The 13265-nt window shown below is 43.3% G+C and overlaps 1 protein-coding gene across 2 annotated transcripts in view; it reads right to left on the reverse strand.

The window, feature by feature from the left end:
- Nucleotides 1-13265, reverse strand: part of LOC110502303 (kynurenine 3-monooxygenase) — a 35587-nt gene that overhangs the window by 11008 nt on the left and 11314 nt on the right. For both annotated transcript variants that reach the window (XM_021580232.2, XM_021580233.2), the window contains exons 7-11: nucleotides 12921-13086; nucleotides 12230-12301; nucleotides 3475-3596; nucleotides 2729-2876; nucleotides 73-130 (exon numbers count right to left, since the gene is read on the reverse strand). In XM_021580232.2, the coding sequence (XP_021435907.2) occupies nucleotides 73-130; nucleotides 2729-2876; nucleotides 3475-3596; nucleotides 12230-12301; nucleotides 12921-13086 (566 nt within the window). The remainder of the gene's footprint in view (nucleotides 1-72; nucleotides 131-2728; nucleotides 2877-3474; nucleotides 3597-12229; nucleotides 12302-12920; nucleotides 13087-13265) is intronic.

A 13265-nucleotide genomic window follows, 5' to 3' on the forward strand; every position in this document is an offset into this window, starting at 1 on the left:
TGAATGCTATGGTCCTCTGGCTGCCAAAGTACATTTGCTGTGCCATCTGTAATGTGCAGTGTGTTCACTCACTGAAATCTTCGTTGAGCTGGTCCATGATTTCGTTGAAAACAAGGCAGTCTTCAAAGCCCTGGAAATAAGCTTAGTTAACTATTTGTTTCAAATGACGTTGAATCAACAATATTTTGGAAATGACATTAAATCAAGGTGTCATATTTTATAATAAGAATAATAATGTGTGTCCTGTCCAGGGGGTGTACTCGGGACAAAAAGTATCCATGACTTTTTCCACATTTCATTCGGTTACAGCCTGAATTCAAAATCGACTATTTTTCTCACCGATCTACACACAATACCCCATAATAACAAATAGAAAACATGTTTTTAGAAATTTTTGCAAAAGTATTGAAAATGTAAAAAAAAAAATCCTTTACATACAGTGCCTTGCGAAAGTATTCGGCCCCCTTGAACTTTGCGACCTTTTGCCACATTTCAGGCTTCAAACATAAAGATATAAAACTGTATTTTTTTGTGAAGAATCAACAACAATCATGAAGTGGAACGGCATTTATTGGATATTTCAAACTTTTTTAACAAATCAAAAACTGAAAAATTGGGCGTGCAAAATTATTCAGCCCCTTTACTTTCAGTGCAGCAAACTCTCTCCAGAAGTTCAGTGAGGATCTCTGAATGATCCAATGTTGACCTAAATGACTAATGATGATAAATACAATCCACCTGTGTGTAATCAAGTCTCCGTATAAATGCACCTGCACTGTGATAGTCTCAGAGGTCCGTTAAAAGCGCAGAGAGCATCATGAAGAACAAGGAACACACCAGGCAGGTCCGAGATACTGTTGTGAAGAAGTTTAAAGCCGGATTTGGATACAAAAAGATTTCCCAAGCTTTAAACATCCCAAGGAGCACTGTGCAAGCGATAATATTGAAATGGAAGAATTATCAGACCACTGCAAATCTACCAAGACCTGGCCGTCCCTCTAAACTTTCAGCTCATACAAGGAGAAGACTGATCAGAGATGCAGCCAAGAGGCCCATGATCACTCTGGATGAACTGCAGAGATCTACAGCTGAGGTGGGAGACTCTGTCCATAGGACAACAATCAGTCGTATATTGCACAAATCTGGCCTTTATGGAAGAGTGGCAAGAAGAAAGCCATTTCTGAAAGATATCCATAAAAAGTGTTGTTTAAAGTTTGCCAAAAGCCACCTGGGAGACACACCAAACATGTGGAAGAAGGTGCTCTGGTCAGATGAAACCAAAATTGAACTTTTTGGCAACAATGCAAAACGTTATGTTTGGCGTAAAAGCAACATAGCTGAACACACCATCCCCACTGTCAAACATGGTGGTGGCAGCATCATGGTTTGGGCCTGCTTTTCTTCAGCAGGGACAGGGAAGATGGTTAAAATTTATGGGAAGATGGATGGAGCCATATACAGGACCATTCTGGAAGAAAACCTGATGGAGTCTTCAAAAGACCTGAGACTGGGACGGAGATTTGTCTTCCAACAAGACAATGATCCAAAACATAAAGCAAAATCTACAATGAAATGGTTCAAAAATAAACATATCCAGGTGTTAGAATGGCCAAGTCAAAGTCCAGACCTGAATCCAATCGAGAATCTGTGGAAAGAACTGAAAACTGCTGTTCACAAATGCTCTCCATCCAACCTCACTGAGCTCGAGCTGTTTTGCAAGGAGGAATGGGAAAAAATTTCAGTCTCTCGATGTGCAAAACTGATAGAGACATACCCCAAGCAACTTACAGCTGTAATCGCAGCAAAAGGTGGCGCTACAAAGTATTAACTTAAGGGGGCTGAATAATTTTGCACGCCCAATTTTTCAGTTTTTGATTTGTTAAAAAAGTTTGAAATATCCAATAAATGTCGTTCCACTTCATGATTGTGTCCCACTTGTTGTTGATTCTTCACAAAAAAATACAGTTTTATATCTTTATGTTTGAAGCCTGAAATGTGGCAAAAGGTCGCAAAGTTCAAGGGGGCCGAATACTTTCGCAAGGCACTGTATATATCCCTGAGTGGTTTCCTTCCTCTCCGGCAACTGAGCTAGGAAGGACGCCTGTATCTTTATAGTGACTGGGTGTGACTAGGTTCCCTTCTTTGCAATTTATTGGAAAACCTTCCTAGTCTTTGTGGCTGAATATTGGTTTGAAATTCACTGCTCGGCTGAGGGACCTTACAGATAATTGCATGTGTGGGGTACAGAGATGAGGTAGTTATTAAAAAGTCATGTTAAACAATATTATTGCACACAGTGCAACTTATTATGTGACTTGTTAAGCAGATTTTTACTCCTGAACTTATAACAAAGGAGTTGAATACTTATTGACTCAAGACATTTCAGCTTTTAATTTTTTATAAATAAATAAAAACATACTTCCACTTTGACATTATGGGGTATTGTGTGTAAGCCAGTGACAAAAAATAAAGAATTGAATTCATTTTGAATTTAGGCTGTAACACAAACATTTTGAAAAAAGCAAAGGGGTGTGAACACTTTCTGTTTTTACTTCTTTAAGGCACTGTATGTGCTAAGAGACACAGTGAAACCATGACCTTGGCCCTATGACCTTGCTAGCGCCATGCTCGTAACTGAGCCACACAGGACCGCGCAGGTCTCATATCTTCCATCCTCCTCCCCCTCATGCTGTTCCCCTCTGTATATACTGCATATACTTCGACTTACTGCGTTCATCCCCTGTCCATAGAATGGCACCACAGCGTGGGCTGCATCCCCCATAAGGACACACTTATCACTAAGGTGATATGGAGAGCACTTCACGGACACCATGGCCTGGGCTGGTAGATGGAAATAATCCCTCTTAAGAGCATCCCTGTGAAAGAGGGTAGCAGAGAGACACACAATGACCGCTATGAAATTGATATGCATAGTGTATGGTACATGCTGATTTCTTATACAGCTACACTGCAGGACCTTATCCATGCGCTCTTTTCAACCATTGTATCTAATGAGAGAAGAATATGTTCATACTCTCCGGCCTTGCATTGGCAGAGGAGGGCAGCTAGGATTAAAAAACAAACACATCAGCTAGTTGTGTTATATTGTAGGTGTAACATTCTTTATTTCAAAAGAAATTACATAATTTAACTGTGGATTTAAACAGCGGGTGGGGGGGATCTAAAACCAAACAGCATTTAAGCTGTTTCTCCTGCTGCCTTTCAAGTCAAGTCAACCCTGAAAAGACCTATACAGAGTTACACACCTCAGCTGCAACATTCTGTTCAGCACAATAAAAAACTCAGCTCTCCAGGCTATGTAATGGTGGGTCAGTAACTTCACCCTCGAGATGATGGATGTGGTTTGACCTGCCCTGATGCAATAAAAAAATGTAAGTGGGCCGGAGGGATAAAGGGATAGAAAGGAGGATAGATGGAGGGATGGAGGGACACGGGGAGGGGAAAGTCACTTACGCTCCTATTAGTGGGATGGCGTCGGGAAAGTATTTCTGGAAGAACTCAATGACCTGGTCGCCCGTGGTGACATTTTCAAACTCGTCAAACGGCATGAAGAGTGTGCAGGTGAAAGTCTTGTCCTGAGAACAAACAGAATGGAGATTAATGCAGTAAGCCTAACAAATGGATGCTTCACACGAACTGATGGATGTGGCGCAGCGAGATGGTAATGGTGGGTGTGTTAGCAGGCCAGCCTATCCTAGAAGTCCTAGGAGTGTCGCTACCTTGGCGGCAATGCAATGCATTTTTGCAATGCAATGCATTTTTCACCATCCTCCCAATGCACCCTTGAGCTGTACTGAGTGACAGTGCGAATGTACCCTTGAGCTGTACTGAGTGACAGTGCTAATGTACCCTTGAATTAGGTGCATTAACCTGGCTACACTCAAACAGAACAGCTGTTCCTCTTTCGCTGAATAGGCCAGAACTTTAATAATGGTATTAATAGTAGCAGCGGTGGAGGCTGAGAGGTGGGATTACTGCCTATCTGCTATAAATGCTTTGCTGACATTTTGTGGGAGCGTTCACCTCTGTTAAAAAGTAGGGCTCGACCTGTGGGACCCAGAGTAATTGAGAAGTGAAGATGTTGGTGAAAAAGTTTAGTGGATAAAAGTTTATTTGAGATAAAGTGAATGTATAGATCTGGACCAGGAGAATGATTTTTTATTTATTTTTATTTCACCTTTATTTAACCAGGTAGGCTAGTTGAGAACAAGTTCTCATTTGCAACTGCGACCTGGCCAAGATAAAGCGTAGCAATTCGACACATACAACAACAGAGTTACACATGGAATAAACAAAACATACAGTCAATAATACAGTAGAACAAAAGAAAAGAAAAAGTTTGTATACAGTGAGTGCAAATGAGGTAAGTTAAGGAAATAAATAGGCCATGGTGGCAAATTTTTTTTATTTTACTAGGCAAGTCAGTTAAGAACAAATTCTTATTTTCAACGACGGCCTAGGAACAGTGGGTTAACTGCCTGTTCAGGGGCAGAACGACAGATTTTGTACCTTTTCAGTTCGGGGATTTGAACTTGCAACCTTTCGGTTACTAGTCCAATGCTCTAACCACTAGGCTACCCTGCCGCCCCTCTTAAGTAATTGCAATATAGCAATTAAACACTGGAATGGTAGATCGGCAGAAGATGAATGTGCAGGTAGAGATACTGGGGTACAAAGGAGCTAAATAAATAAATAAATACCAGTATGGGGATCAGGTAGGTAGATGGATGGGCTGTTTACAGATAGGCTAAGTACAGGTGCAGTGATCTGTAAATGGCTCTGACAGCTGGTGCTTAAAGCTAGTGAGGGAGATGTGAGTCTCCAGCTTCAGAGATTTTTGCAATTCGTTCCAGTCATGGGCAGCAGAGAACTGGAAGGAAAGACGACCAAAGGAGGCTTTGGCTTTGGGGTTTGGGGGTGACCAGTGAGATATACCTGCTGGAGCGCGTGGTACGAGTGGGTGCTGCTATGGTGACCAGTGAGCTGAGATAAGGCGTGGCTTTACCTAGCAGAGACTTGTAGATAACCTGTAGCCAGTGGGTTTGGCGACGAGTATGAAGCGAGGGCCAACCAACGAGAGCGTACAGGTTGCAATGGTGGGTAGTGTATGGGGCTTTGGTGACAAAACGGATGGCACTGTGATAGACTGCATCCAGTTTGTTGAGTAGAGTGTTGGAGGCTATTTTATAGATGACATCACCGAAGTCGAGGATCGGTAGGTTGGTCAGTTTTACGAGGGTATGTTTGGCAGCATGAGTGAAGGATGCTTTGTTGCGATATAGGAAGCCGATTCTAGATTTAATTTTGGATTGGAGATACTTAATGTGAGTCTGGAAGGAGAGTTTACAGTCTAACCAGACACCCAGGTATTTGTAGTTGTCCACATATTCTAAGTCAGAGCCGTCCAGAGTAGTGATGCTGGACGGGCGAGCAGGTACGGGCAGCGATCGATTGAAAAGCATGCATTTAGTTTTACTTGCGTTTAAGAGTAGTTGGAGGCCACGGAAGGAGAGTTGTATGGCATTGAAGCTCGTCTGGAGGTTAGTTAACACAGTGTCCAAGGATGGGCCAGAAGTATACAAAATGGTGTCGTCTGCGTAGAGGTGGATCAGAGAATCACCAGCAGCAAGAGCAACATCATTGATGTATACAGAAAAGAGAGTCGGCCCAAGAATTGAACCCTGTGGCACACCCATAGAGACTGTCAGAGGTCCAGACAACAGGCCCTCCGATTTGACACACTGAACTCTATCAGAGAAGTAGTTTGAGAAACCAAGGCTGTCGAGTCTGCCAATAAGAATGTTGTGATTGGCAGAGTCGAAAGCATTGGCCAGGTCGATGAAGACGGCTGCACAGTAATGTCTCTTATCGATGGCGGTTATGATGTCGTTTAGAACCTTGAACATGGCTGAGGTACACCCATGAACAGCTCTGAAACCAGATTGCATAGCGGAGAAGGTATGCTGGGATTCGAAATGGTCAGTAATCTGTTTGTTAACTTGTTTTTCGAAGACCTTAGAAAGACAGGGTAGGATAGATATTCGTCTGTAGCAGTTTGGGTCTAGAGTGTCACCCCCTTTGAAGAGGGGGATGACCGTGGCAGCTTTCCAATCTTTGGGAATCTCAGACGATACGAAAGAGAGTTTGAACAGGCTAGTAATAGGGGTTGCAACAATTTCGGTAGATAATTTTAGAAAGAGAAGGTCCAGATTGTCTAACCTGGCTGATTTGTAGGGGTCCAGATTTTGCAGCTTTTCAGAACATCGGCTATCTGGATTTTGGTAAAGGAGAAATGGTGGGGGCTTTGGCGGGTTGCTGTGGAGGGTGCCGGGCAGTTGACCGGGGTAGGGGTAGCCATGTGGAAAGCATGGCAGGCCGTAGAGAAATGCTTATTGAAATTCTCAATTATAGTGGATTTATCAGTGGTGACAATGTTTCCTAGCCTCAGAGCAGTGGGCAGCTGGGAGGAGGTGCTCTTATCCTCCTGGACTTTACAGTGTCCCAGAACTTTTTTGAGTTAGTATTACAGGATGCAAAATTCTGTTTGAAAAAGCTTGCCTTAGCTTTTCTAACTGCCTGTGTATATTTGTTCCTAACTTCCCTGAAAAGTTGCATATCACGGGGGCTATTCGATGCTAATGCAGAATGCCACAGGATGTTTTTGTGCTGGTCAAGGGCAGACAGGTCTGGTGTGAACCAAGGACTTTATCTATTCCTAGTTCTACATTTTTTGAGAGGGGCATGCTTATTTAAGATGGTGAGGAAGGCACTTTTAAAGAACAGCCAGGCATCATCTACTGACAGGATGAGGTCAATGTCATTCCAGGATACCCCAGCCAGGTCGATTAGAAAGGCCTGCTCGCAGAAGTGTTTCAGGGAGCGTTTGACAGTGATGAGGGGTGGTCGTTTGGTCGCAGACCCATTACGGATGCAGGCAATGAGGCAGTGATCGCTGAGATCTTGACTGAAAACAGCAGAGGTGTATTTGGAGGGCGAATTAGTTAGGATGACATCTATGAGGGTGCCCGTGTTTACTGATTTGTGGTTGTACCTGGTAGGTTCATTGATCATTTGTGTGAGATTGAGGGCATCAAGCTTAGTTTGTAGGATGGCCGGGGTGTTAAGCATGTCCCAGTTTAGGTCACCTAGTAGCACGAGCTCAGAAAATACATGGGGGGCAATCAGTTCACATATAGTATCGAGGGCACAGCTGGGGGCAGAGGGAGGTCTATAGCAAGCGGCAACAGTGAGAGACTTGTTTCTGGAAAGGTGAATTTTTAGAAGTAGAAGCTCAAATTGTTTGGGTACAGACTTAGAAAGTAATACAGAACTCGGCAGGCTATCTTTGCAGTAGATTGCAACACCGCCCCCTTTGGCAGTTCTATCTTGGCGGAAAACATTATAGTTAGCAATGGAGATTTCAGGGTTTTTGGTGGTTTTCCTAAGCCAGGATTCAGACACGGCTAAGACATCTGGGTTGGCAGAGTGTGCTAAAGCAGTGAGTAAAACAAACTTAGGGAGTACGCTTCTAATGTTAACATGGGCATGAAACCAAGGCTTTTACGTTTACAGAAGTCAACAAATGAGAGCACCTGGGGGGTGGGAGTGGAGCTAGGCACTGCAGGACCTGGATTAACCTCCACATCACCAGAGGAACAGAGGAGAAGTAGGATAAAGGTACGACTAAAGACTATACGAACTGGCCGTCTAGCATGTTCAGAACAGAGAGTAAAAGGAGCAGGTTTCTGGGCACGATAGCATAGATACAAGGCATAGTGTACAGACAAAGGTAAGGTAGGATGTGAGTACATTGGAGGTAAACCTAGGCATTGAGTAATGAAGAGAGAGATATAGTCTCTAGAGATGTTTAAACCAGGTGATGTCATCGCATATGTAGGAGGTGGAACAACATGGTTGGTTAAGGCATATTGAGCAGGGCTAGAGGCTCTACAGTGAAGTGAGACAGTAATCACTAACCGGGACAGTAATGGACAAGGCATATTGATATTAGAGAGAGGCATGCGTAGCCATGTGAACATATGGGTCCAGTGAGTGGTTGGGCTAGCTGGGGACACGGCGATTTCAGACAGTTAGCAGGCTAACAAGCTAACAGTTAGTAGGCCGGAGCTAAACAAGCCAGCAGCTAGTAGACCAGGGCAAGCTAGCAGTTAGCAGACCGGGTTAGCAAGCAAGCAGTTAGCAAGGGCTAGCAGTTAGCAGACCGGGCAGGCAAGCTAGCAGTTAGCAGACCGGGTTAGCAAGCAAGCAGTTAGCAAGGGCTAGCAGTTAGCAGACCGGGCAGGCAAGCTAGCAGTTAGCAGACCAGGGCCCGGCAGTTTAGCAGTTAGCAGACCGGGTTAGCAAGCAGATAGCAGGGGCTAGAAAGTTAGTCTTTGGGGGGGTGACGTCGCGATGGGGGTAAGTCTGTTTTTGCCTCTTCGTGCGGTGATGTCGATAGACCAGTCGTGGAATTAGTAGGGTTCCAAGTTGCTCTAGGTAGCTAGCAGGCCGATATTGTAGCCCAGGAGTATGCTTCGGTGGTAGCACAGGAGCCCTGGCCGGGCTAGCTTCAAGCTAAATTGGTGCTTGCTCTGGGATGGAAACGCTAGCCAGGAGTAGTCATCCGGGATTGCGGTTAGCTAGTTGTGAAGATCCAGATGAAAATGTTCAGTTTGCGGTAGGAATCCGGGGATAAAAATAACAGGTCCGTTATGCTCTGGTTAGAGTCACGTTGTTCGAACTGGCGAGAGCTTTCCGAGCTGAAGGTTAGCTGATGACCGCTGGCAATGGTTTGCTGACTGATATCTGGTAGTTAGCTGGCTAGCTTCAGTTGAGGGATTCCAGATCCGAAGTAAATCTAAATACTTTAGGAAAAAAAAGCAGATCCACGCCACATTGGGTGAGGCGGGTTGCAGGAGAGTATTTAGATGAGGTTTAACAAAATATTTTAAAGGATATGCGACGAAAAATATGTAAAACGATATATACAAGGGACACGACAGGACAAAGACGTCTGACTGCTACGCCATCTTGGATTAATGATTAATGATGTTCAGAGGTCAAGGGTCAAATATCCCTGTTTACACTGTGACCTCCTGCAGGTGATTAGCCAGTTTTGCAATGTGACATATACATTTGGTAAATAGTTTTGGTAAATGGAGCCACAATGCTAAGGCGTCATTGGCACCACTACACTCTTAAACTCTTGATGGTTGCTAGGCAGCGCCAGTTAACCATCCTCCTGCCAGTTCTAAACTTTGCGAGGCATGTCACTTCTCCCATCTCTTTGCATAGCCCACCACTAAGTATGCACTGTTTTCTTAACCACAACTGGATTGTAACGTTTGTCGTCGGAAGGAGACCAAGGTGCAGCGTGGTAGGCGTACATTCTTTTATTTAAATGTGCCACCAAGAAAAACAATACAACGACTGAAACCGCTTCACCGTGCAAACTACATGCACTCACACAGAGACAAGCTCCCACACTGAAGGAGGGGAAAAAGGGCTGCCTAAGTATGATCCCCAATCAGAGACAATGAAAGACAGCTGCCTCTGATTTGGAACCACACTCGGCCAAACACAAAGAAATAGAGAACATAGAATGCCCACCCAAATCACACCCTGACCTAACCAAACATAGAGAATAACAAGGATCTCTAAGGTCAGGGCGTGACAATGATTCAAATATTGGAATAGAGTAGGCTAATGCAATTGAAGGCTCAAATCAAATTGTAGCTTACTGAAACTGCCAAAGTCATTTGAAGCAATATCCTAACCGTATGTGGTCAATTAGATGAACATTTCAGCACTGTTTTGATTGGGACAGCACCATCGTGCTGCTTTGAAACAAGCGTGGGGACTTGTCTTGATAAATCAATGAAGGTCCGATTTCACTGAATCCCCATTTGGACATTGTTTAGGCTATGCTGGTTTGATTTGAATTAGGCTGTGGAAATGTTAGCTAAGTTGAGATGAGTGCTGCTCATGATCATCTTGTCAAGTTTTGCTCTTCACAACGCATCGTAGCCTAGGCCTACTCCTGTCCACACACAAAAAAAAGCCTGTGACTTCACTGACTTGTCTCAATCAATGTGATTTTGATTCACTGAACCTCAGTCTGCATAGGCTATTTGGTTAACTGGTTTCCCGCTGGTCAAATAAGTGGAGGTGGTATAGCTCATCTATTCATTTGCTCATCTATCACTTATCAGAAACATGTAGCATTCCATAATGTAGCCCAAAACAAGTGTAGGCCTCTTATTTTGCTTGATTGCATATAGGCAACTCCAAAAGCCTGCGGAGGTTGTGAAAAATGAACAAAAGTTCCACATGCTTTTGAAAATAGGATTGCTATTATTTTCTTTTGGAATCATGATGAAGACACTCTCAATGTAAGACCCTATGCCTGCTCCCTAACAAACAGGAGTGGGTTAGAAAGAGATGAGGCTTGGACTCGGCTCCACACATTTCCATGACACAGCGGTTCCACACATTTCCATAACACAAGTGGGGAAAAATATTATTTGTATTTTATTCTGATATATTTCATTATATTCTTACAACAAAATATATGTGTGTTGACTACGATTGGGTAGGTGTGTCTTGTCTGTTTAATGAACAAAATAGTGTTACATCCATTAATTTGGACGTAACATAATTAAACTAACAATATACAATTCTATTGTTCTGAAAATAAATGTTATTAGTCTTGTAATGTTTATTAGTACCTGCCAAAAAGCCGGGTGTACACAATGATTTTGGCCTCAATTTTGCTGTCCCAGACAAGCTTTTGAGATGGTAGAAAAAAATCCCTGTGTCGTTGCCTACTCGGGGTACCCGGCCGTCACCAACGTTCATTTAATGTGAGCGAGTCAGAGATGCAATCTGAGGGCTAGTGAGCTAATCTTTGAGCAGTCGCAGACATCCCGATATTTTCAAACATGTCTTCAATGCTCAAAATCTGCACAAAATCTGCAATGCTCTTGTAGTGTGAGATGTGCAACAACAAGTTTTGAGAATGGTTATCCAGCAATAGCCAATGAGAGCTTGCCAGGAAGAAGCCAGTGAGATGACGTTGTTTCACATCCCCCAGAATGTGTAGAATCTCGAGCAGGAGCCATACTTGCCTTTAACCAAAGCCAAAGACAACGTGTTCACAAGCAATGTTATTCAATTCAAAATGTTGGCTATATTTTAACTCTTGTACGGCAAGCGTGAATGTCTGACTGAAAACGTCTAAGAGGCTGCTTTGAGCCACAGCTCATTGTAGCTACGTTAAATCTAATCACATCATTACATCACTGTTTCCTCGAGACAGCGTGGTATTGAGAATCCTTATGTCCAAGTGAAGAATCTTGTAGTGTGTGACGCACTGTCTGTGCCACATTGTTAAGTGCGCGCACCACTACAATGGCAAGTAAAAAAAATATATAAAAAAATACAGGAAAGACGGTTGTTTAATGTGAGAGGCTCAGTGATGTTAGGACTTTGAAAGTCGTGTAACATACACCCGGCTTAAATTAAATAATGGATTTATATTCAATGTATTTATTAAAATATACGCTCACCCACATCTGCACACCAGTGTTACCATTTGTCTCCGGTATGCTGGCATGCTCACGGTATAATGCGCACGGCACATGCAGGCAAGAATGTTGTTAAAATGGGCCTGTTTGTAAGGGGGTTAAAGAAAAAGCAGTATGAGGCCTCCCGAGTGGCGCAGGGGTCTAAGGCAATGCATCACAGTGCTTGAGGCGTCGCTACAGATCCGGGTTCGATCCCGGTCTGTGTCGCAGCTGGCCACGACCGGGAGACCCATGAGGCGAAGTACAATTAGCCCAGCGTCGTCCGGGTTAGGGGAGAGTTTGGCCGGGGTGTCCTTGTCCCATCGCACTCTAGCGGCTGGATTCTGGGTTAAGCGAGCAGTGTGTCAAGAAGCAGGGTCGTGTTTTGGAAGACACATTGCTCTCGACCTTTGCCTCTCCCGAGTCCGTAGGGGAGTTGCAGCGATGGGGCAAGACTAATAAAAAGCACTATATCTCTTTAGTGACATTTTCTTATACTGTATTCACTTCACAAAAGCACCTCTCCAACATGTTTAAACTTACCTACCTTCTATTATCAAGTAGAGCACATGATAATGAAGCTGAGAGGATAGATAGAGTATGTCGAAGAGGGTAAACAAACACAGTGTTCTATTTATACTCACCAAGTTGGGCAGAGCAATCATCATGAATGTGTTGCGTGGCCATATGTGAAGATAATTAGGCTTCATGGCAAACTGGGAGCAAAGTAAAAGAAATTATGGCATTATAACAGCATAAAGAAGATAAACACATTATACACAACAGACACAGTAGCATTGCATTAACCAAAAGTTGATCAACAAACGAGATGACACCTGATACCCTATGAAATACTATGTTGATACAATGAACATTCTCTGATTAAGGTTGACTGACAGAAAGATAAGTTATTAAAATAAATGTGCATCTGACTGGTAGTGTGCAGAGACTTTTTCCTGTTGATACAATGAACTATAAAAACATATCCGTTCAGATTTAGGTTCAAATAGTATTTCATTTCAAATACTGGTGGGGCGGTTGGGTAGGGAATACACTTTTGGGACTATAGCATTGGTTCCATTGCACCACTAAAGCTCATTGAAGCGTAGCTTAAATATTTGAAAGAACATTTAAAACTATTTGAAACATGGGCTGTATTAAAAAAATTACTTAGAGTAGGAGTGCTGATCTAGGATCAGGTCACCTCTGTCCATATAATTTTATTCATTATTATCTAAAAGGCAAAACTGATCCTAGCACTGCTACTCCGAAACTGTTTTTGAATATGGCCCCTGATCTGATCCTGTGCCATGTTCTGAGCATCAGAGGGCCAACCTCTCCATTGATGGGGGGCATGGTGAGCTCCAGGTACCCATGGGGGATGTAGGTCTGACTGAAGTTGAAACGGCTCTGACGGAGGAACTGTTTCCGAATGGCAGAGAATGCTCCATCACACCCCACAATCAAGTCTGCCTGGATCTCCTCCTTTGCACCAGCAGCCCTAAGACACACCATACAGTACCACCAACATCATTGAATTAAATGTGATCATTTAAAAAATTCAATGTCAATAAAGTTGTCAGTTTATAATTCATTTTAAATAGGTAGAATGTTAGTGAATAAGCCCTAAATTAATAATTCACTGTGCGGCAGTGCTAATTCTCACAGCGGTAGGGAGGT

This window comes from Oncorhynchus mykiss, chromosome 23 (genome assembly GCF_013265735.2).
Source record: "Oncorhynchus mykiss isolate Arlee chromosome 23, USDA_OmykA_1.1, whole genome shotgun sequence".
NCBI classification, from domain to species: Eukaryota; Metazoa; Chordata; class Actinopteri; order Salmoniformes; family Salmonidae; genus Oncorhynchus; species Oncorhynchus mykiss.